Source organism: Hyposmocoma kahamanoa, unplaced genomic scaffold (assembly GCF_003589595.1).
Source record: "Hyposmocoma kahamanoa isolate Upper Pololo Valley unplaced genomic scaffold, ASM358959v1 64, whole genome shotgun sequence".
NCBI lineage: Eukaryota > Metazoa > Arthropoda > Insecta > Lepidoptera > Cosmopterigidae > Hyposmocoma > Hyposmocoma kahamanoa.
Genome location: NW_020653852.1, coordinates 22,422,470 through 22,448,615, shown reverse-complemented (window position 1 = coordinate 22,448,615; position 26,146 = coordinate 22,422,470). Strand labels below are relative to the sequence as shown.

The 26,146-nt window shown below is 35.7% G+C and overlaps 1 protein-coding gene across 6 annotated transcripts in view; it reads right to left on the bottom strand.

Annotated features, from left to right (window-relative positions):
- Positions 1-26,146, bottom strand: part of LOC113230616 (E3 ubiquitin-protein ligase NEDD4) — a 56,528-nt gene that overhangs the window by 10,997 nt on the left and 19,385 nt on the right. For 2 of the 6 annotated variants that reach the window (XM_026464605.1, XM_026464607.1), the window contains exons 4-14: positions 25,180-25,218; positions 24,165-24,334; positions 18,429-18,567; positions 11,795-11,910; positions 11,323-11,446; positions 8,240-8,944; positions 3,754-3,835; positions 1,824-1,922; positions 1,100-1,228; positions 391-515; positions 129-270 (exon numbers count right to left, since the gene is read on the bottom strand). In XM_026464605.1, coding sequence (XP_026320390.1) covers positions 129-270; positions 391-515; positions 1,100-1,228; positions 1,824-1,922; positions 3,754-3,835; positions 8,240-8,944; positions 11,323-11,446; positions 11,795-11,910; positions 18,429-18,567; positions 24,165-24,334; positions 25,180-25,218 — 1,870 coding nt within the window. The remainder of the gene's footprint in view (positions 1-128; positions 271-390; positions 516-1,099; positions 1,229-1,823; positions 1,923-3,753; positions 3,836-8,239; positions 8,945-11,322; positions 11,447-11,794; positions 11,911-18,428; positions 18,568-24,164; positions 24,335-25,179; positions 25,219-26,146) is intronic. The other 4 variants (XM_026464606.1, XM_026464608.1, XM_026464609.1 and 1 more) reach the window with 4 other exon arrangements.

Genomic DNA, 26,146 nt, shown 5'->3' with positions numbered 1-26,146 from the left:
TAGCAATATGAAAGAAAATATCATGACAAAACCATTTTTTTTATACCAAAAGACGGGACGAACAAGTCGTGCGCCTGGTGGTAAGCGACACGCCTGTCCGTTGCAATGTTACTCAGAACAAAACTCACCCAACCCAACTTCCGACTCGAACTCGACCCAAAGTTTGGTCTTTAGCAGGTCGATGCGACTCACGGAGCTGATGATGCGGTAAGAGTCCTCCAAGATCGAGTTGCGTCGGACCTTTATCTCGAACTTGTTCGGTACGTTGCTCTGGAAGCAACGAAACATATTCACGTCTTTATTAAACGAAGTAAGAAGTCTTTTGGAATGGAGGAATAAAATTAAATATAAACAGAAACAGGCACACTTGACCCATAATGTAATACTAACCGGTTTGCGCAACTGGCTCTTGAGGTACTCGTACTTGCGTTTGTAGTCCCGCGAATAAGGTACGGCGGGGCCCGCAATCTGCGGATTCGACAGCCGAGGGTCCTCCCACTGTGTCGTCCGCGTGTCTGTAGACGCACACGGCATTATCACTTCGACTTTATAAACTAAACAATACAGGACAGACTTTAACACACTTTTTTGAACAGTTTTCATATTTAATTGTGGCCTCTCAAGTCCAAACACTTTAAAAATGAAAAAAATATTTGTAGAACTAAAATTCTAATGCCTACAAAACGCCACAGTTCCTTAACTTACAGTTAGTATATTGAGTTAAAATTTATATTAAATGCCAGTATATTAATGGTCTAAAACTAACAGGTTATTTAAATATATATAGCATTTTGTCTATTTCTATAAATACGATTGTTATAGGGTGATCACACTATATAACATTTTGGTATAAAACTTTAACTTAACCAGAAGCATATTTATTATTTAACTAAAGAAAGAGCATTTTATATTTCTTTTATTTAATTAGGCATGTTTTTGTTGAATTAACAATTATGTCGAAAATTAACAAAATACAAATGGTAAAAAGAATAGGTCCAGAATAGTGCCTCGTGGAAAAATGTCAAGAAGAGATATAAGTAACAAAAATTGTCTAACAAAAACCGTGCTCAACAAATACCAAAACGAAGTGAGTACTGACTGTGGTCGATGAAGAAGATGCGGCCGTCTGTGTGCACCCTCTCCTCCCAGCCCTCGGGCAGAGGCCCCAGGTCGTCGGACTCCGCGCCCGCGCTGGCCGCGGCTGCGCTCGGCAAACTGGACGCGCAACCTGCGGTGCGGCAACTTTCAATTACTAAGTACACCGCGGCACGCCTCTTGTCGGCAGAGGCTACGGATCAGAGTGCAAACTCTCGTAGCGCGACCGATTGTGGGGTTCGTCGGGATTTCGTGCAAGTTCGGCCGGCGGCTGGGGCAAAGCTCAACCAACCAAGCTTTCTGGCTGAACCGCTGGAACTTTTCTCGCTCGCTTACCTAGACTTCACACGCATTAAGTTGTTGTTTTGGCTTTAGAAAGTTTAGTAGACTTCTAGAAATAAACATACAACTAAGTTTAGTACGTCAGTTGGCTATACGACTAAGTTTAGTACGTCAGTTGGCTATACCATTACAAGTATTTCGTTTTTCTTACATTTCGTTCATTTCAGCCTCCTTTCGTTCCAGTCAAACTTTTCGATTCTGTGCTTCTCTAGCACAGGTTTGGCCGGCCACTTTTACTATGCCATTTACAACAATTTGATAGGATTAAGTTACCTTCTGAAACGGTAACTACATCCAGGTGATATTTAATATAAGGCTATCATAAAAACGCATTGTTTTCAAGCGGGCATAAAAGGCATTGTTCTCAGATTTCTTGAAAGACATACCTGTCCTTGGATCAATCCACGTGGTGGTCTTATCGTTGTGGTCGATGAAGAATATCCTGCCGTTTGGCGCGCGCTGCATACTCCAGCCGAGAGGTAGACCTACAATGCGACACATTTCGTTTTTAACCTCGTCATCATAACGCCTGAGGTCGATCTTTGAATGTCTCATTCAGCTAAAAAGTTATTTGATTATAAAGAATTTCAAACTAACAGATTTGGTAAAGTGATTGAGATGGGTATGTGCACCGATAACAAGAGAGTAGACAACCACCAGACTGGTAAACGTTAGTCGCACAAAAGATGTAGAAGTAGTTTGCCGTAGCAGTAGACCTCTACTATTTCTGCCACCAAGCAGTAATGTGGGCATTACGGCGTCTCGGTCTTGAAGGTGCTGGTGAAATTACAGGTACATGGGACTTGTCAACTTATGTCTCAGGAGGGTGACTGGCGCAGTGGCAGTTCCTCTCCGATCTATGCGTTTTAAACTTTGAGTGGCACTGCAACTGTTATGGACAGGCGTGTTGCTTACCACCAGGCCCACTTGTTCGTCCCGTCACTTGGTATTATAAAAAAAAGTTTCAGGATCAAAGAAAGTAGAGAGCCACAATTCTCTATTCCAGAAATGAGTAACAGTACATTAAGGGTGTGACCAATCCCGAGCAGTAGGGCTAGCACGATAGGACGCGGCTTGCGCGAGAAATACTCTATGCGAGAATGGCAGTATCACGAGTTTTTTTTTTTGTAACGCACACACTTATAACCCCGCACTAGGTAAACCCTGTGTCGCGGGTGCCAAGGACACACATAGACAACTACAAATTACACCCAAATACGTTATTATAAATAACGTTATTTCCTGAAATAACGTTTGATCGAAATTTTATAATTTCGAAAGTAATTTTGAGAGGAAAATGTTTTTTCTTTTAAACCTAACTTAACCTAACCGAACCTAATCGTGTCTTTGCGATAAAGATTCAACATATCCTGAAAGAACAACTGTTTCGTTATAATTTAGTTTTCGGTGTAATGCAAATTCGAAAAAACGTTACTTCGGACAAAAAATTTCCGACTTTGTGATAGGTTACCTCACGAGAGACATAAATATGGGCCATACAAATATTTCTATCGGCCGGCAATCGAACGTCGTGGCGCTTGGCAGACCAACATGGTAACCGTTCGGCCACGGTGCATTAAGTCGCTCTCGCGCAAGTCGCGTCCTTTCGTGCTAGCCCTACAGGTAATAATTACGACAACCAACGATTTTATAGTTAAATAACTAATTAATAGGTTCAGGCTGAGTTTGCAGAAATCCATATTAATAAAATGTATACATAAATTACTGCATAATTTGCATAAATTATAATTATAACCATGATAACAGTGGGATATAATTATGATTAAACGTTCTGAGCGAGCTCATTCTCCGTCAGAGAGTCGATCAATCAACAACTCCTCAGGATGCTTCATAAAAGACGAAACACGCTTCGAGTATATTTTTGGTAGTGGAGTTTGTGACTGTAATTGCATTTTATGCGGGAGGTTGGAAAAATTAACTGCTTGAAAAAATATTCAACGCAAGCACATCTATTCTTAACCGACTTCACAATTTTGTTGGATAGAGGGTATGTCGGTAGTGGTCCAATTTAAATTTGAAGAAAATGTTCCACCTCTAAAGGGTAGCAAACTAGATGAACGAACTTTTGATGTCGGTTTTTTTAGTACTCTGTACTGAGATTATACTACATATAATCTTCACTGGATTTGCGGCAATAATTTTGATTAAGTAAGTAACTATTTCCGCAAGAAAAAATGTTGACTTCTCATAAAATATGGCAGCGGTGATTGTGACATTTGTATTGAACAGAACTTTTCTGTGAAATCGAACTATGGTCTCACCTTCTTTCACACACAATTCTAAACTGTATCTTACCATCGCTACTGGGCAGATTCTGGCTCTGCGCGCTACTGGCGCTGCTACTCCTCGTCTCTGTCGACGCGTCCGTCTCGTCCTGCTGAACATAGATCTCTGTCAACTTGGGATCATTGTCTTAGTAAAGATGAGATATATTTGTATAGTAGACTGTACAGTTGCACAGTAGAAACTATAAGGTGTATTTTACAAGCAATAATTTTATCTTATAATAATGTATCATTTAGATGAACTTGTACAGTCAGGTCGAATAATTGAATATAATGTCAAAATATTCAAATGGCTCGTGAGCACATTAAAAAGAAATGTATTATTCAATTATTAATTGGATCATATTATGCAATAATCATTGAAACCACTAATTTCTTTTCACTAATTTTAGTATATATTGGCAAAAGCAATAATAACAAATGTTATAGTAGATTATTTGAATTCTAAATACTGGCGACGGTAAATAGAGCAATGATAGAAGTGTAGTGTCAATTCCTACAAGTGATATCGTATTGGTATTTGCCTCGCCTACGCACCACCACGTGCCACCGGGCTGACAGTCGTACATCGACTACCCCTCTACAGCTGTTTCGTGAAACGCGTGCGCTCACGAATTTATAAACTTCATAAACTGGATAGCTCACTTCGATAAAACGATATTACTAATTTACACCTTATATGATTATGTTAAGGTTTATTTTAAGTAAAAGTAAATAACCTAGCCACGTGAGATAGCTCGAAGTAGTGGTCTGTCCTTGTCTACCAAGTTGCCAACGCTAAATATTATAATATCTTCTACCTAAGAAAATGTTTAATCTATAAACTTTTTAAATTTTGGATCTATATATTTGCTTAAAAGTAATATGCTATTACTGTAAAAAAATTTTATCAACAATGAAACCATCTATTATGAAGTACCATATGAAATAAGTATACTAATTTTTATTATGAAATAGTATTAGTAGTTTTGGTCATCCATAAGTGGCCACATTATCTGTAAAAACTAAAAAGTTTAAACGGCTGGCTGAAAAAGAATGAACACCCTATTAGAAAGAGACGCATTACTACTTTGAAGCCTCTCACTCGGCTCGTTTTACAAGTCCGTGTGTGCGCTTGAGATAAATCATAGACAATTCGCATATAGTACAGTAAGTAATATACACATTCTTTCTTAAGCAATATAGCTCCTTAACTACTGTCCCCACTAGAGGTTCTATTATTACATAAACTGTCATATCATCAAGATTATGTTACTAACCAACAATTAACCGAATCGAATATTTTAGTTTAGTTAATCAAATAAACTATAACAGTAAAGTTGTTGACAAATAATTGACCTTTAGGTAATTATAACAATTTTGACAACATATTCAAATATTTAAAAGTTAATAACTAGTGCAAATACATAGTATGTACAAATGATATGTGTGCCTGGCACCAATACTTAGCTTAGATAACCTAGCATTACCTGTTCTAGAAGAAGTTTGACAAGTTGACAATAACCAGTCATCACATAATACAGGCTGATAAAAATGTGTACGTCTAAAATATCATGGGAGACTCTATCCACGAACGATTTACTTTTTGAGGAAATTATAATCAGTTCTTTGTTAGTTGAGTCAGAATTTCACTCATTAATTATGTCACGTTTATCGTAATTTTGTTATATAGATTACAGTGGCGGGGCGTGAAAATTGTCGTTAGTGAAGCCGGAGCAACAAAAAACACTTCCCCTAAGAAAAAGTGACGCCTTGCTGACACTTAAACACAACACATTAGCACACAAGGTACTTCATTTCACTAGTTAACTTATTCTACATATAAAATTTAGCACAAAATGTAGTATTTGATAATACGTAGAAAATTTTAGGCAAGCCGGTGGAAATCGAGTTATATGGACGCCTCGCTACTGGTAGATTATTATTATCTATAATATCTGTACATGAAAGACAAAAGACCTCAAGTTCATACTTTGAAATTTAGACGTTTTTAACAAATATTGCTTCAGAATGCTAAAAATCAAGCAATGTTAAAAGACATTAAGTGCTATCGTCGTTTATTTTTTATTTAATAATATTTTATTTATACAAGTACCATAATAAAGTTCACCCATAGGCGCGTGGCTCAGCTTCTTTACGCCGCAATAGGCAACTTTAAAATAAAACTCATTGGTATGTGTGGGAAGCAACCGTTTTTTAACTAGACTAAGATGTAATAATAAACATCTTTCCTACGAATAAATTTCATTTAAAGTTATTTTTCCTATTCACAAACACAAAATCCACACGAAATAGTTCTATCAGCGGATTATGTTTTAATCACAAATTAGACATTAATATTAAAGAGGGTTATTTATAAAATACTAACAACCTCACAGAACTATATTACTATTATCAAACAACTTTTGTTCCATGACTTTTCATAATTGATCATACTTTCGTATAAAAATAAAAATATTTAAACAGATCAGTCTATATGGTGATAACTCTTTGAGACGCAACACGCAGGAGCGGGGAGGAGATCGTCGGGGAGGACGCTTGCACGTTTGAACGTACTACCTTACTATAGATATAAAAAGTGTAAGATCAGTAAAAAAACTTAAAAGTTTTATATTTAAAATGTTTGGTAAAAAGTCATGGACAAAAGTTGTTTTTTTGATGTTACCAATACCTACAGTTCTGCCAGGTTGTTGATATTTTAAAAACAATATATCAATGCCATGACTAGAGCCACCCCATGACATTTCAAACTTACAATCAACAGCACGGTCTACACAGCTTTATAGAGAATACACAAGGTTACTCTTTGCTAACTTGTCAACTGAATATTGGCACAAATTTAATTACTTAACCATTACGTAGTAAATAAATCCTTATTTAATAAATCATTCTTCATGTTCTAGTAAATACGTAACAAAAAACTATCTATATTAAATATCTAAAATACATGCTTCATACACTAAGCTACATAAAGCAAACAGGCACAAGCAAAGCCGTGTGACACATCGGTAGCTGTCAAATAACTGTCAAAAAGAAGTCAATCTCGGACTGTAGACATGTCAAGTTGCGACGAGAAAGCACATAATTATAACGAAACACAAAAGCGCATTGACAAATTTGACAATACACGAATACCTCAATTTCAAATTAAAAAAATTTACAGATACATACCGATGTAACTTCCAAACTTTACCATAAATTGATTTGACGGATACAAAAATATTGCCATCCCATTCAAACCAAAGTAGAGTAAAAGGATTGAGAATATTTTTAGACCTGTATTTTTAATTGTGTTTAAAAATCGGGAGTCCAAATCTACACCACTTACTTCTTACTTTGGAAAACGTGCCGTCATATCGAGAGAACGTTATTTTACTAAATATATAATTTTAAGTATCAATACGCGCACTGGAAAGGATTACATGGAATAATGCAATGTTCAAAATCATGGATGACCTTGAATACTGACAACCGGGAACAAACAATGTTTTCAAAGAAACATGTCTATAGTCCGTTGAAAACTCAAATGTTAGTAATATTAAAGATATTTGTGAAATAGATAGAGATTGTTCAGAAATATAAAATGCCAGTTACAACTAATGAAATGACGATCAATGTGCAGGAAACCAATTCACACTGTCATATGTATGAAAAATTCGGAATCTTATCACGAGACGAAATGGACAAGGAAATGAAATTACAAAATTCCTCTTCCTTTCGCAATACTAAATAACATAATTATGTTTGAAAAGTAACGTGTATCGAATGAACACAGGGTAAAGATTTATTCTCCGAAAAAAACCATTAAACACAGCATTCATGAAATTATTTGAAACTCGTAGAACTACAATTAGGACAGTGCTGTTAAAATATTTTAGGTTTATTAAATACAATCCTGCATAATAATCACAATACCGTTATTATAGAGATTGACCATACACTGACATGGAGTCTCTTGTACGAAGATATATGGTAAAGGCGCGGTATCAATATATGACCATTGTCATGTAGTGCGTAATTAATACCATGATGTTCCCGGTTTTTTTAATTAATATTGTTGACCTGATGTATTATTATATTACGTGTGTTAATGAAAGCTGGACGGCCGAACGTTGTACCTCACACGTCCTCATAGACAAATTCCCAAAGCACGCGTGATTCGTAGGGCATGAAAATGCGGAGGGAGACGAGAAACGTTGCAGGAAATATCTCGATGAAGTTCCACAGACAAAGAGAGGAGCGAACTTACTTATTTATTTATGCAAGTATACAATACAGACTGAAGTTCATAATTTCACACAAAGCAAAAAATAGGAACATATCTCTCAAATGACTCATATCTTATAGTCGGTATGAACTGACTGACCTCAGAATGTCGCACGGACAATTCTGTTTGTGTTTTTCGAATAGTAAATTCTCAACTAGTATTATTTTTTCACTTCATTTGTTTTAAATTCTGTTTCCCGTCGCCTCCGCACTGTTCACGTCATCCTTACCTCAGAGTCCTCCAGCGAGCTGGTGGTTGTCCGGCGTCTGCGGCCACGTGGCGTCCGCGCCGGCGAAGACCCGCCCACCGGTGTACTGAAGTGATTCTCATCGAACGTCAACGCCTCCTCAGACCTTTCCACCTCATTCTCATTACCATCCGTTTGATCACCTTCATTTCTTCTTTCTGTAGATTCTACAATTGCCCGCGCGTCATTCTCTATCTGATTCAGTGCTGTTTCAATTGAATTTAGAATCACTTCCTCTGCGATCTCCATTGTCGCTTCAGGTGTTGTTCTACTTTCATTGTTTTCCTCAACTGGTTGGCCTTGTTCATTTTCGTCTCTCGGTTCAGCATCAGTTTCTTCCTGATCAATTTCGGCCTGATTTTGGTCCTGGTCAAGTTGCGAGGGGGTATTATTCTGACTAGCGTCCGCCTCGCTATCACATTCTTGAGCTTCGTTGTTTTGCTTTAATCGCTCCTTAGCGCATACAACGTCGTCGTCTTCTTGATTATTTCTAATATCACAGTCGGTTTCACTTAAACTATTCGGGCCGTTTTGTTCCTGTACATTATCATTATCGGATTCGAAGCTACTTCTAGGGACCTGTTCTCCCTGATCAGTAGTCTCGTCATTTTCTTGTATTGGTAAATGAATGGGTGAGGTAAATGGCGTGTTGTCCGTAGAGTTACTCTCACTCCTATTGCTATCCTCCTGTCAGACAATATTTGATATTACGAACGTACTAACTTATTTGTGCAGCTCGAATTTTTAGCTCAGAGCGAAAGCAAGTACTCGATTACCGCAAATAAAGTTTTAGCTTCAAAATAACTGCGCGTGTTAAAATCATACATATCTTAAGAATTTAATCTTTCTATCTCTCAATTATAATTGAAGCTCGGATTTTTCGTTCGCTATGAACTACGGTTTTGTTTTTATAACCGCACATATAAGTATGTAGTCCTTTTAAAGGCTGATGTAAGATCTTTCACAAATAATTATGTACTTATTGTCTAATATCTGTCGTATTCAGGATTAAAAATAGTAGTCTCAAACTGCATTTGGGAGTTAAGTCTTAAATTTACGTTTTTTTATTGACAAATGCTCAAAAAGTGAGCCAGTAAAAGAAACACATATTAACAAAAACAACATACGAACTTACTTTTACAGGGTTCATTATGTTTGCTAGGTTCAATCTCAATTTACAAGTTCGAAAGATCTTACACCAGCGAATGGGCTCATAAGCACAAGCTCATGTGTGCCGCAGGTTTGTCTATGGTGGTGAGGACAACACAACACTCGAGTATAGCGATCAGAGTTTAGTATCGTGTTAATAGGATACTGAATGCTCACTATTACTGTTTTACGCGACGACGGAATGGAAGTATTATGATTTTCAAACTTTTCGTCTATTCTGCGTATATTAGTCATCACAGCTCTCGAACGTAGTACAAGGTGTTAAATTTGATCTAGGTAATTTTATGAACGGGGTGTACACCACGCTGATTCCCAAAAACAATTTTGAAAAACAAACCTAATAGAGACGGTTAAATTCCTTGTCTTCTCTGTCCTGAAATTAGCTTCTTGTATGGCTACCTCTCATCCACCAATTAAGGAACAGTTCTGCCCAAGTCCTCCGTTAAAGAAGTAAATGTACACGAGGTGTGAGTAGAATATTTTCGTAAAGCCACGATAAACGGATCATCGCTTGGACGTCTCACAGTACACTGTTTGGCGCCAGCGCCTGCTCCCTACGCACATTTTTTACATGTTCGTTCCCGAATCGAATGCTGTGCTCAACCTACTACCTTGCGTGGACAATACGGCCGAACTGTGTTTAAACATAAGGTAGTTTTTTTTAATGAAAATTTAAGACACAAAATTTTTGGGAACCAGTATTATCTATGATACATTATGACGTGATTAACACCCAGTATGTAGTGATTTTATTGTCCATTTTGTATGAATTTTTGGGATTCCGAATGGTCCAGGAGATATTTATGTATATCCATAAAGGATCTTCAGGTTCTTTATACTACTTTCATACTACGAAATATAAAAAAATAAAAAAAAATATATAAACACCTACACATCACAAGAATTTAGACAGTATATCTATCTACTCCATAGTGAGCACACAGTTAATGTTCTGTTAGTTCAAAATGTTTATGCGGAGGCCATGCTGCGTATTATACTTAGAATATCGACTCTATCTTAAAATAGAAATAAACAACCAGTACAGAAATTTGTCATTCCTATAAAAGCATGCACGTCTATGATATAGAAATAAAGAGACTTGAACATCGATATGAGCATGCAAGGAAAACCACATAACAGATTTAGAAGGTTTTTAAACGATTATAATCGACGCAAACTCAAGCCGCATTTACATTATGTTAACTCCGGTGTACTACGTGAGTTCTCCTCGACAAATAATCATACTGTGATAAGTTTAAAACCGACTAAATTTTTTGAAAAGTGAAGAGATAACCACTTAGCACACTGCACTTTCATTCTGTTTCAACGTCCTGGATATGCTTTACTACACAGGATTAAAGAAGGAATTAATTTTAATCCTTCAGAATACTCAAACATCGTCATAAGCATGCTTGATATCAATAATCAAATTTCAAGTTCATGTTGCAAAAAGCACATATAGTAAAATCTTAAACATTGAATTACATAAACCTTTCAAAGGATCAATTATTTTAAACGATAATTTGTTATACCATTAATATAATACAGTCACCTACATTTTAAGTTACGCTAAAAAAACTAAGCACATTTGGACCTTATTTCGATGAAACAAGAAAACAAGGTCTATACGAATGTGGTAATCTTAGGAAAATTACTTCAAAATTGCGACAGGTAATAATACTTCATATCGACATGAACCTCGGTTTTATCGAAGCATTTAATCTCTAATTTAAACTTATGAAAAATTTACGTTACTTTATATCATGTTTTGTCACAAAATCTCATCAATACATACATACAAGTTGGTATATAGACAACGGAAACTTTATTTACCTAAATTTAGATTATATTCCCTACATTCCCTCCTAACCCACATAATAACCTAAACCACATACCTGGTGACGGTGCTGCGGCGAAGCGTTAGTCTCGTCGTTGTCGTGCGAAATGTGGAAACGCCTCTGAAACTCCGTCGCTGCAGTCTCCATGCGTTCAGCTTGCGATTCCGTACTTATATTGCGTCTGTTGAAACGTTTTGTTGGAGTTCAGTATTTACCAAAGCCTTTGATAGCTTCGATTTAGAGAAAAAGTTTGTACGGAAGAGCCTCCTAAGCGTTTTAGAAATCTAATACCGATATACAGACAGATAAAATGTTTTACTGAGTTAGTTTCTTTATTTTCTTCACTTCTTCGTAATAATTACATGTTTGTATTCTTTTTTAAGAGTGCCGCAAGGGCCACATTTAGGTCCATCATCCATTAGTTTGTTATGTATTTATATAATACACTTTTTATTTAATTTTAAATTTATTTTTAATTCAAGCTAATCTCATAGTCTGTCAATAGCTCGTGGTACAAAATCGTACTTACTGGAAAGTAGGCCGCTCCCACTGTGTAGAACGGGCTACGTGGTTGACATAGTAAGTCCTGCCGTTGGCGTCCTGTCTCTCCTCCCATCCTGGCGGTAGAGGGTCCCCGCCTATCGTCTGAAACAAGAGAGAATATAATATCAACCTAATATTCATTACACTGGTTGAAATTTATGCATAAATAGGGTTGACACCATTTATAAGCACGAATCAGCACCGCGCGTCCATACTAACTGTCTTTTATACGCGGTTATATCAGCATCAACTTTTTTCATTAAAAAGCACCAACGAGTTTAGTATGTAATGAAAGTTTATTAACTATATAAAGATATAATACAAAAATATAATAATTGTAACATAAGTCACAACATGTTAAATGAGGACGACGTATAGGTACATAGAAATTTAAAATAAAATACATTTGCTATATATAAAACTTAACATGATAAAAATTCTTATATACATGATGAATAATGATGACACACAAGTTTCATAGATTTTATAGTGTCTGAATGATAAATAGAAATTATTTCTTAATTATTATTTTTTATATAACATTTTTACATATATTTGCTGTAGAATCAAAGCCATTGCTACATAAACTATGAACACTATATACGGCCTTTACATATCACCAACACCTTCCACATTTTGCCCATGTCCGCCAAAGTATTTGTCTACCGTCACACAAATTCACCCATTTTACATGCTGCATCTTGTAGGATTGAAGCCATTAAGCAAACAATAAATAATGAAAGGTATATAGCTAGACTGCCATACGTCGGCCTTCTCATGGTCTACAGGAAGTGAAAAGAAGACGCTATTGACTAATCATCACCGTCTCATCATCTGCAGAGCCTAATTTAATATCTACAGCAATCACAAGTGTTCCCGTAAATCACAGGAACGATTATCACTAATTACAGGTTTCTTTACAGAGTACAAGTTCTTTTTAACCGACTTCAAAGAAAGAAAGAGTTTCTTAATTCGCCCGTATTTTTTTGTGTGTATGTTATGCGATAACACGGCATTTGTGAACCGATTTTGACGATTCTTTTTTTATTGAAAAGATGGTACTTCAGTCGTTGTCCCATTTAAACTAAAAGAAAACGTTCCACCTCTAAAGTAAATTGTAAAGCAAATCCGGTTTCACGCACTTTCCGGAAACCGATTTCAATGAAACTTGGCAAATAGATGCAATTCCACGAACTTTTGAGGTCGATATTTTTAGTACTCTCTACTGAGATTATAATAATCTATCCATCTTTTTAGCCGACAAACTACCGCCGGCCGCCTCGCGCCAAATTCGCGCCCTGTCCGCGGACTTTTGATTTTATTTACTAAAAATAATATCACGGTTAGCTAGAAGACTTTGGTTCGAATCCAGCCTGATCGAAAGAAATATTTATAATATTTCAATAATTATAATAATTAATTATTAATACAAATGTCGAACACAAAAAAACCTTCGATCTGACAGAACTCGAACCTGCATCTGTATGCCAATCCAGGGCCGCTTCTCTACCGAGCTACAGAGCAGGCCTTACGAATTTCTCTATGCGTTTGTTACAGATCTTTGTTTTTTGGTTTTAACTGCTTTTTTACCTATGAGTAATTTATAAAAAAATTTGCTCACCCAACCGCATACCAGGTACCAGAAGATGACAAGAGATGTCGCTTTATGAATTTTAATATTGATTTTATTGAGTACCATAATGTTTTAATACCATAATATTAATTTATTTTTATTTTTCCGATATTTCGGAACGGCTACACGCTCCATGGCCGCGGGTTGACTGGCCAGCGGCAGATACCAACTTCACGGTTAAACGTTGTTTAACAAGAATTTTTTTATATAATACCAAGTGACGGGACGAATAAGTCGTGCGCCTGGTGGTAAGCGACACGCCTGTCCATAACAGTTGCAGCGCCACTCAGAGCTTTAAGTCGCAAGGATCTTAGGTGCCTCTGCGCCCGTCACCCAGAGACAAGTTGACAAGTACCTGTAATTTTACCAGCGCCCTTACCTTCCCAAACCGCAACGCAGTAATGTGAGCATTAATGCTTGGCGGCAGAAATAGGTAAAGTGGCAGTACTTCTCTGGACGAAATCTTTCACAAGGAGCTCTACTGCTACAAAAAACAATCCAGTGCGTGGAATACGGTATGTGTGTTTGTTGACAAAAAACATGAGTGACAATGGCAACACCACAAGTAATCGAGATGTAGGTAGTCATCAACAGCGAAAGAGGGTAAACAGATATGTCTGTTCTTAAAGTTGTCATCTGTCACTGGCCAGTCAAACCGTCACCATGGAGTGTATAAATGTACTGAAATATTGAGAAAATAACAAGAACTCATATCGTGGTAAGAAATCTGTAATTAGTAATACATAATCATTTAGTGAATAACCACGAAAGTCTTAAAATCTAAATCATAGGAACGTTATAGGTCACGATTGGTTCCGTATCTAACTACTTTATTACGGGGCATTACGTTTATATTCCCGTATTCCATAGACCATAGAAAAGTCGTGCTTATGACGTTCAAGCTATAAAGTAACGTACTAAATGAGCGAATTCCGCCGGATCTAGCAACTCCCAGTCGTCTCCGTTGAACGAAGGCACGGTCTCTCCCCCGGTTCGAGACTGTCCCTCTAGAGATTCTGTCTGAGACTGTACCCGCATCACCTACCGCCCAAATACATAATGCTAACGAAATTGAGAAGCAAGCCGAATTTTCGTTTTTTTCACTGTACAGTCATATACATGAGATACCTGACCCCCTAACATGCCCTAAGCGACCTTTTGGTTCTGAGAACAAAGAAAAAATTATAGCAATTTCAACTTTATAATGTAAGCAATACAGTGGAGTGTTGCTTGAAGATAATCAACATATCTTTAAAACCAATACTAAATTTCGTCATTTAACTTCCAAGTAAATTGGACGAGCGGCTTGTTGTATCGACGGCCAGTTACAATACCCGTGATTCGATTCCACGAGCACTGTTTTGTTTTAACATTATATTTTTAACAGCATTGTTTCACTTTTTAATGTTAACGTTGACAAATCACAATATTTGTTCACTAGAAATTGCCCAGGGTGGGTGGGTAGATATTATTAATAAAGCGTAGGGTGGGTATGGATAGATTAACAAATTATGAAATCGCTCTGCAGTTTGCATACCGTCGCTGGAAAGCGATAATGCTGTAACACTCAAAAACTCAACTTTTCACTGGAGCCAAAACAAAAATTGCAAAAACGAAAAAAATCATAACTCTGAAACGGTGAGTTTTTTGTTTTTTGCCTAATTTAGCAAATAAACCTATAAAAAATAGGACTTCTTAACAATAAACTCGGATTTGAAATAGTCCAACTCCTAATGACGATAATGTGGGTTACGACAATTTGATTTTCAGATTTTAACCCCAAAGAATGCTGTAACTTTCAAGTTACTTTGTATGAAGGTGCGACTAATGCCGTCAATTCACGGTACTCTAAGAGCGATGAAAATGAATTAGAGCTCCTTAACACATTTTTGGTCTTTAAATGTTAACTTCTTGAAGATGTACGAAATTCAATATTGTTGTAAGAGTATTTTTTAAACCAAAGCAGGTAACATTAAAATGGTGTTAGTGAAAATCACACGCAATTTACATGGCTTTTAAATAAACATATTATTAAAAAGAACCACTATTTGTGAAAAAGACTTTGGTCACTATGAGTCGGTACAACGAAACAAATCGAATTATAATATTGGAGATTTAACACAATAAATACTTTGTGTGCCATATGCCATCAACAGTTACGTATTTCAATTTATATTTAATATAATAGATCAATTACTATGCTATGTATTGTAATTATTGAACGTATTCATTAAAAGTACAGAAAAGTTTGTAAAGCGAAGGATAGACCGAGTTCATAGGGGGCGCCACCGGCGTACAAAAGTTGAGGCGGTAAGGTGAGATTGGAGGTTTGAAGGTAAGGATTTGTAAAGGAAGTGAGTGTTGAATAAACACAATTATTGAAAAGTGAGTATGTCTACTTGTTTTACTCTTATCTGCCCATTTTCCCTTTATGTAACCAATGATTATATTGAAATTTAACTCTAGTAGCATAGCGTTCGTCGACAGAAAATTGTTTTGTCGTCCTCTTTTAGCGCACCTAGGCATTTTCTTCTTTTTTGTGACATTATTTGTGTTTTTATATTTGTTAGCACGTGTAGAGTATATTTTATACGTGTATCTATTTTATTATTAATTAAACTTTGTGGTATGCACGACTTAACATACCTACAGTCATTTAGACTATTGATAGTAAACTATTATAACATAATCTGTGCTAATGGCTGTGCCAGGGTTCAAGCTATGTAGAAATAAGATTTTGTGATACATGAGTTTGCTGAATAAATGATGATGGTTACTGTTATGCGAAGTGAGAAAAAACTTCATAAAAAGACGGATACGCACTACAGGTATAAACATTTCTCTGCCTACCCCGATGGGAAAACGGCGAGAGATATATGTATGTATCCAGAAAATGGCTTGTTTGCAATATTGTATCTAAATCCGTTTTAGTGAGTTAGTGAATAATAATCACCTAAACATATTAACATAATTACATATCACAATAACTATGAACTTTGTAGGATTTTTCAGTCGAATAAAATCACTTTAATCATGGTGATTTGGGTAAATTTCACCATAATTTAAATGCATCGTATTTACGAGTCTTACGCAGTTCATTAATTTCGAACTCTTATGGTCTGAATAAATAAATGAGATTAAATATAATAAGTAATAAAATAAAATAATATGTTCAATAATAATTGAAAAAATACTTTCGATATTGCTATAAAAAACCTTGGACAACATACACAAGTACCCTCACTGCTGCATGCGTAGTCTATAAAGATTGCTGTAAGTCGCGGTGTCATTAAGCGAGGGCAGGATAAAATGACGTAAGAAGTTCTGTACTTTTTATATTTGTTTTTAAATAGCGTAACACTCATTGCACTGTTAAAACTCGGACTTTTAAAACGCTGTAAATCACATTAACCGTACTTAACAACACCCAAGTAAATGCTATAAGCGGTATAACTTTAAAATGCTGTCATCGGAGGCACAGAAAAATTTAATTACGTGTTCTTGATGTAACGCATATTTCGCAAAAAAGCACTGGATTTTATGTGGGTTAAATCGTTTTAAAATTCCTTAATCAGAAAAACTTTTTAAAAATATTATGCTGTTTTCTGAGTTTATTTTTCATTTTAGGGACATGAGACCCAGAACCAATCGAAGCATAAAAAAAACTGAACAAGAATATGCAAAAAAAGCATTTTTGCAAGTATAGCGGGTACAGCTACAGCATTGTCGCTTTCCAGAGACGAACGATCGTGACTTCTGAGATTACGCATTGTTTCACGTTTCGTTCCTATTTGTCTATTCAGTTTTAATTACTTTCAAGGTTTTAGTGACTTTCAAAGATTTCTTTCTTGTTTTAATATGCCGCACTTAACGCAATTATTAAAATTAGAAATTATTGTTCTGTATGAACAAGACTTAGACATTCCTTACATCTATTCAGACGTTAAAAACAAAAAACAAAAAGCCATATTGTAAAGTCATAGCTAAACAATATTTTATTTTTAAAGTGACTCGAACCATGTATGCCTTAATTCGCAAAGCAATCCTTATACCGTTCGGCCACGACGGCGTTACTAAAGCTGGTTGAAATTTGTGTTCTGTATTTAAGTAAGAACCATACGTTAAAGATCAAATTCGCTTAAAAACATATACTAAAAATAAATTTTACAGCTCACAGGTTAAAGATTAAGTTTGTTTAACAATTTTCTCCACATTTTTGTGCTCAGAACCAAAAGGTCGACAAAGTCGGCTTGGGGGGTCAGGTATCTTGTGTATATTATAACACTGTACGTCGAAGTCAGAGACACACTTAACAATACATATGCGATATTAGAATAAAATTGTCAAGTTACAACTAAAGACGTACAATCTGTTGAAATTATATGTTAAAATTGTACTTTGTCACTTATATAAAAATTACAGCTTGTATAGCTTAACCCCGCTTTATGGGTATCGCTTTTGTACAATTTAATATTATAATATCAGACGCACCTTAACGATATTCTGGGAAAAATAAATTAAAAACAAATTAAGTATAGTCTATTATAACCTTAGCCTTCCGCTCCCAAGCTTCCCAAATATTATAATAAGATAAATTAAAAGTTGATTATGATTATAGCAAAGTACAAAAAGTCTCTGATTGCCATGTCAGAGGAAAACTGACGAAAATACAAAAAATAAACGATACTCTGGTTGTAGGTGCTCGAAAACACAGCCGCAGGCAGAGAAAGCCATCCCTGGGCTGTTCGCATAATAAAAGGTGACGAAAAGAGCTTAGTACGCTAGGCAATATCGACCAAATAGGAATGATATCCCGCCGTACGTCTGAATGTCCGATGGTAAAAGGGGCACAATCACAGATATATTCTGTAGAAAACCGATGGACAGACTTTGCGCCAGTGGTGTAAGCTATGAAGTTTAAATTCGACTTATCGTCGCCAATAAGATTCCTGTACTGTGGTACTGCGTTCTCAATAAATAAACTTACCGGCTGCACCTGTCCCACCTGCGTAGTGGGTTCCACCATCTCCCAGTCATTTTCAGCAGGCGCCGCCTCTTCGGTTTCCCCCACTCTCCCCACTAACGCGTGGTAGATTTCGATGTAACCACGCACTCTAGAACGGGCACTAGAAACATAAATATAATATTAGAAAATCTGTCTGCACATTCAGAATCTTTCAGTATAGCGTGAGATCATCCCTTTATCCCGTCCTATTGAATTAATAACATGATCTTTTTAGTACATTAAAGTTACACAGTAATCCTTTTCACGGTCTAAATAAGAAACCTAGCGTTTTTCGACATCAATTATATTTACCACGAGGAGCCATTGTCTCATTGTTCATTACATTTTGAATGGCACCGCGTTTAAATTACTGACTGGCTTAATAAATCCATGTTGCACCTAGTTTAGTACGTTGAAATGAATTTGAGTCAATGTACAGTCAACAGCATATTAAGCTATATAGTCTGTCCTTTTTTAAAATGGAATAAAGTGACAGTTAATTGCGCAAAGTACTGCTCATTTGTAAACAGCTAGTGATTGCAGTCGATAAATATTCTATCGACTATCGGCTGAATGTTGGTCACGCTTATGCACTAAATAGCCGAACTTGTTTCATTTGAATCACCGTCGGCCCACTGCAGGGTACAGGTTCATTTGAATTATCAATTTTTGTAAGTTCATGCCTTTTTCATTTTAATTCATTATAAATTAATCAAATCCGCCATAAGAAATAAAAATTAATTTGAATTGTCAAAATAAGAATGGAGAAGTTAGTTATTAATCATCAGAATATCGTAACATTCACAATTCAAAAATGTTTGCCAAAATGTTACCTTCATTCACAATCTATCGATAAAACTGTCGACAAGAACTACACGACTATTTGAAACTTTCAGGAAAACAAGCAACTCTGCAAATGTCATTTCACTCCGCCTTCAAAAAAAAAACAGACTATATACATTTTATTCAAATATTGCCTCCACAGCAATGGAATGAGATCCATCAATGTGTAGGTTAATATGCTGCCGTCTGTCTAATATACCTTCAATAGTTTGTTTGCCTAATTTTTGACACAGTGAGCTATTCTTATTTTGTTACATGAGAACTTCAACACAACTGTGTTTTGAAAAATAAATTAAGTATAAATTATTGATTCATGAAGATATTGATACATATATGACTAGAGTAAATAGGCATCCACTGGACAAACGTGACATTGTCTGTGCCTATTTTATATTTATTCAAATCTCATTGCATTTAGGCAATTAGAAATTGTGTTCAGGAACGAACTGCTGTTACGTAACAAGTTTTCTTAATTCAGGAATCGGGTAATTATTTAATTGTAATAACACCAAAATGGTATTTCCGTGAATAACTGTCGTACGTTCAAAACAAAAGTCACGAAAGCGAAAATTTAAATTTATTTTTAACCGACTTGATTGAATGGAGTAAGATTACGCGATTATTGGTAAACCTATTTCGATGATTTTTTTTTTATTGGAAAGGGGGGTTAGGTTAGCTCTGTAGTGGTCCCATTTAAATAATTAGGATATATTCCACCTGTAAGGGTGGCAAATTAGGGAATGACTCCGGTTTATTGGATTTCACCCATTTTCCATTAACCGATTTCAATAAAACTTGGCAAATAGATGTATCCCAAAAAAGTAAATTTAAAAAAAAATCAACTTTCTTGTTTAGTGACAGTATTGATTTCGACGTGCGATATATTATTATTAGTATTCAAAAATAATAATAATGTGGATAATTAAAGATTTTTTCCGAGAATCACACATTGTGTCCACGTGCTCACAAAATCTAGAAAACACCCAACGACATAATTTTTTACTACTACAACAACTAAACAAAACTGCCAAATTACAAAACAAGATAACTTTTTATTTCCATTTGAAAGCGGTCACACAGTGAAATAAACAACACTACTGCATAAAAAAAATGGTACATTTTTACAAAGGCGGTAAGTAGGCAATTCCGAACAGAGAGACAGATTCAAATAAAGGCCCGAACGTTTGTAATTGCTATTCAGCCTATAAAGCATACAATATGTCACATCACACGTTCGATAAGGTGGAAAAAAAAGAAAGGCGAAATGGCATTGTGATTGCGTAGGTTCTCAAGCATGTGAATGGTGAAATTGCAGGCACATGGGACTTGTCAACTTACGTCTCAGGGTGACGGGCAGCGGAGGTGCCCTTCAATTCTTTGCGATTTAAAGCTCTGAGTGACACTGCAACTGATATGGACAGGCGTAGCTTACCAACAGGCGCACGATTTTGTTCGTCACGTCACTTATTATAAAGAGTCCGATATTATAAAAAAAATGTGACGTAGACGCATTGACCTACTAGGTCAATACGTAGACGCGAATAAAATCATTGCACGATATTTAAACATTTGCCATTTAGAAAGAAAATATGCTCTCTTACTGTAAAATAAGCTCATAGCCCTGACGTATTTATTACAGAACACGAGAAAGAAAATTGAAAAATCTCTAATAACCAGTGATATGAATTAAGGGAGTTAATTTAGCTAAACTAAAGAATAACGTGGAGATTTCCTTCTACAAATCCTGGGCCTCTCGGAATTGATTATATTTGAATATATGCGTATTATTTATTGAAATTTGAATACAACAATGGCAAAAATTTTGTATCAAATATTTGGTACAAATTATTGTCTCAGAAAACAAAATTGTTGTTGTGGTTCTATAGGCAATTACGTATTTAAATATTTTAGACATTTAAAATATAAACATGGGACAATCTGTCGATATCTCCAATGAACACTACGGCAACTTAATTTTTTGGTCATCTCTGTTTTCGGTTTTCACAATAATAGTTTACTTTTCGATTTTTTTTTGTTTATTGCTTTTCACATAATTTGTTGAGCATAATATAAGGCTATTTACATTAAAAACAGAAATGACCAATGAATTAACTTACTTTAATGTTTAGAAAACAAACTAATTTTATACGCATTGACGCAATGGGTATGTCCATACTAAGAAAAAATTCATACTTTAGATAGATTAACTCCCGAAATTCCGATCACTGCTAATAACAATTAGATTGAAAACGATTTTTCATTAGATTAAAAAAAAAGACAATTTTGCGGAAGTACGTGATTTTGGACGCCATAGTTCACTATCGGTAAGTTCTGTATTATTTTTCAATTGAAAAAACATTTTGAACTCGTATTTTGTAATGTCCAGAAAACAAATTTTCCGAATGGTCGAATTACGTCATAACGTTTCACTTCAACTTTGTAAACGTTATACTATATTCATATTATATTATTTAGAAAATGTTAACTATGTTAGAAAAAATGTTACTAAAACTTTTTGCTTTGGCATCATACCATATCTGAGTAGATCTTATAAAATGACAAATGAAATAAATTCGACTGTATTTATATTATAATTAAGTGTACTGAATGCCAGAATATTTCACCACCATGATATTCAATTATTTTTTGTGAAATTACTCCACTATAGTCTGACTTTTTGAAGACGAAGTAAAATGACAGTTTATAGACATACATACACTGTATTCAGAACCGTACTTAAGAAAAATACAAAGAGGAGACATTAGTTTTTGATTTTAATTCAATATAGATAATCAAATCGAGCTATTCTTGTTAAAATGTTTATGAATAAAAATTGATCTCGTACTAATAAACCAACTGTCAAAATAGGAATAAAGAAGGCAATAACGCAATTAGTAATCATTAGAACATCGTAACATTCACAATTCAGTCATTTTTGGAAAAAAGAATATTTTCTTTCACAATCTATCGATAAGCCTATCGACAACTACTACATAACTATTTAAAATTTTATGAAAACTGGCAACCCTATAAATGTCATTTTACTACGTCTTCAAAAAAGACATGACTATAGTTTGTTAGAATTATTAATACGAAAATCAAACACTTGGAAAAAAATTCTACTTCTAACTAGCAAACCGTGATTTTTTGTTGATTTTTAGTAAATAAAATCAAAAATCCGCTGACAGGGCGCGAATTTGGCGCGAGGCAGCCGGCGGTTGTTTGTCGGCTAAAAAGGTGGAGTATAATAATCTCAGTACAGAGTACTAAAAAAGCCGACCTCAAAAGTACGTGGAAGTACATATAATTACCAAGTTTTACTGAAATCGGTTACCGGTACACGTACCGGTACTTACCGATTCCGAACCGGTTACCGGTCGATTACTAGTTCACCACTATACGGGACTTGACACAAGAGATAATAAAAATCGGTTCTCACTACTCAAAGTATATTGAGAGAAGAGCCTTGAATTGAAGAATAGTTAAATCGACCATTAAAATAATTGCTCCTTATAATAAAATTTAGGCGCTATTTATAAAAATGAATCTTCATGCATGAACAGCCACCCTAGAGATGGATGATTTTCTTCAAAATTAAATGGGACCACTATGGAGGTACCCTCTTTCCAACGAAAAAAGAATCATGAAAATCGGTTCACAAATACCGGAGTTATCACGTAACATAAATACAAAAAAAAAATACAGTCGAATTAAGAACCTCCTCCTTTTTTGAAGTCGGTTGAAAAGGAACAGTAATCGTATTTCTTATAGGTAATGTCATCGAGTATATAACCAGAAATAGAGGCGAAATGTCATTTAATTTGTTTGAAAACTATTCTGCCATATCATTACTGTGACAACTGCGCTCTGATTGGCCACCCCGAATTCGAAACAATTCAACCAGTTCAACTTGAGAAATTACATATGTAATTACCGATGAAAAGTGATTCCGTTTGTTTTGTAATTAGATGTTTTGCTGTTTTTCCCACACAACCGAATGGAACAGCCCCCCATACAGAATATTATTGGAATATACGGAGGCGTCACACAGTCGGCACACAGGTCAGTTATTGGCGCTGTACTATTTCAGCTTTCTAATTTGTGATTTCAGCGCAAACGAGAGTTGATATTTAAAAGTGACATCAGTACCGTTTGACTGATGAGTTAAGGGATGGACCTTATTTCGGTCTCCATTTCTGGTTATATATTCGATGGGTAATGTATACCTCGTGTTCTCCTGATCAATACAAAAATAACCTAATACGTGTTTCTAAGATTTTTACGTCTAACGAGCTAGCGTAATTCCATATATCTAATTGAAGAGCATAATTTCTGATGCATTTGTCTATAGCTTAATAGGTATTTCTCATCACACATTTAGATTAGTACCAGCAGTGCCACCTTACCTATGTCTGCCGCCAAGCAGTAATGTTAGCATTACTGCGTTCCGGTTTAGAAGGGTAAGGGTGCTGGTGAGATTACAGGCACATGGGACTTGTCAACTTTATGTCTCAGGGCGACGGGCGCAGTGGCAGTGCCCCTCAGATCTTTGCGATTTAAAGCTCTGAGTGGCACTGCAACTGTTATGGACAGGCGTGTAGCTTACCATCAGGCGCACGACTTGTTCATCCCGTCACTTAATATTATAAAAAAAAATAAAGAAAATTGTAGCACACATCACGTCACGAAATCACTCGCGCGGGAATTAGCGACTATTAAAAAAAGCGTTTTGCGTTTTCGTCACTATCCAGCGTATTAGTAATTTTAGTCGCGTTTTTCCGCTAGCAGCGTAATTTTACTCACCCAGCAAAAAACACCAACTAAGATCAAAAAGCTTAAAAAAAAAGAAAAACGCTTCAAGCATGCAACACTTACACAGACCTGCGCGGACGCAATGGATACTTGACGACGGGCGGACGGGCGCTGGCTGCTGACTCCGACGGCACGGTCGAAAGGGGTATCTCCACCATGCCGAGGAAGTCATCTCGCGTAAGACGGTTCTCGTCGAAAACTTGGATTAGCAGTTTGTGTTCTTGGGGCTTTACCTGATGTCAACAAGAGTGTATTAAGGACGACGGTAAATAAGAAATTACTAACGAGGGTCTATTAGAAGTCCGAAGCCAAAGGCTGAGGTCTTTAATAACTCGAGGTTTGTATTTTTTACCGTCCGTGAGACATACAATGTTTTTCATCACATTTGCGAGGAAATAAATACAACATAAACATGGTTCACAACACAACAATAAAATTATGGATTTGGCAAACGACGGGTTTTTTTAATTCTTCCATAGATAATACAACTCGACCTAAAATGTTGTAAAAAGCGAACACGCATACAGCCATGATGGATTGTAAAAAAATTGCTAAATTTTTATACAGAATATAATTAAAATCAATTATAATAAATTCTTAATAATAAGTTTTTAAGTAGTATGTGGCTGAATTTATTAAATTTCTGTTTAGACAACATTTTAAGCGAATGTTTTAATTCTGAACTTAAGTAACCTCCTTGCTTGAACTGGAACCTGACCTATGTAAGGAAGTACGTCGTGCTAGAAATTTAAAAAATATCTCCTTACCGACCATGGTTGTAATGGAAAGAAAAAGGCCAGTGGGTTTTATTTGGGGCATTGTAGTCAAGTTAGCCACCATGCAATCATACCATTTACGAGCAAGTATGATGAAAACGCTGTTTACGACAGGTGTGAAGCTAATGTAGCTATGTTATACCCACAGGTTGCAAACAAATTTGAAAAAAATTAAGGTGTTCATCACTGTAGGGCAATTCAAACACGGCTTTTAAGAACGTTTAAATAGTTTCAAGACAGGTAAGTATTAAAACAGGTAACGGCGAAGGATACGTTTTTGGTTAAGGAGTTAGTGTACTCACCTTGAAAACAAACTGCTGATTCCATACTGGGTTCAACGTCTGAAACAGATTTATTAAACATATAAGGAATAATCTCAGAGTACTAAAAAAACCGACCTCAAAAGTACGTGGAATTACGTCTATTTGTTATGTCTTTAAATTCGCCACTATGCAGGACTTGACACTGGAGATAATAAAAATCGGTTCTCACTACTCAAAGTATATTGAGAGAAAAACGCCTTGAATTGGAGAATAGCAAAATCAACCATTAAAATAATCGCTCCTTAAGTAAAATTTAGGCGCTATTTATAAAAATGAATGTTCATGCGTGAACAGTCACCCATAGAGGTGGATGATTTTCTTGAAAATGAAATGGGACCACTATGGAAGTACCCCCTTTCCAACAAAAAAGAATCATGAAAATCGGTTCACAAATACCGGAGTTATTGCGTAACATACATACAAAAAAAACATACAGTCGTTTTGTGAACCTCCTCCTTTTTTGAAGTCGGTCAAAAAATGAAATACATCTGTGACATATTTCAGTGTCTATTTATTTTACATAGTATCGTCTCTTGAGCCCTTTAAAATTTGAATTTTTGGTTACTAAATAACTATTTTAAATTTTACATATCTTATAACCCAGTAAGGGTTAAACATTAATCTCGATCTGACAAGTGTAGTTAATTTAAGTTTAATCATGCTTTAGTAAATTTATTGCCTGTTAACTTCCCTATTATTTTTTTAACAATAACAGCAATTACTTTACCTGGTTAACTGGACTTTCTTTTACGGACACCTGGACATGCCATGGACACACACATAGATAGACCACAAATTATCATACAAATATTTCTCTCGGCCCGGGAATCGAACCCGGGACATCTGTGTGGCAGACCAGCATGATAACCGTTCTGCCACAGAGGCAGTTTTTTTTTCAACAACATCAAGTGACGGGACGAACAAGTCGTGCGCCTGATGGTAAGCT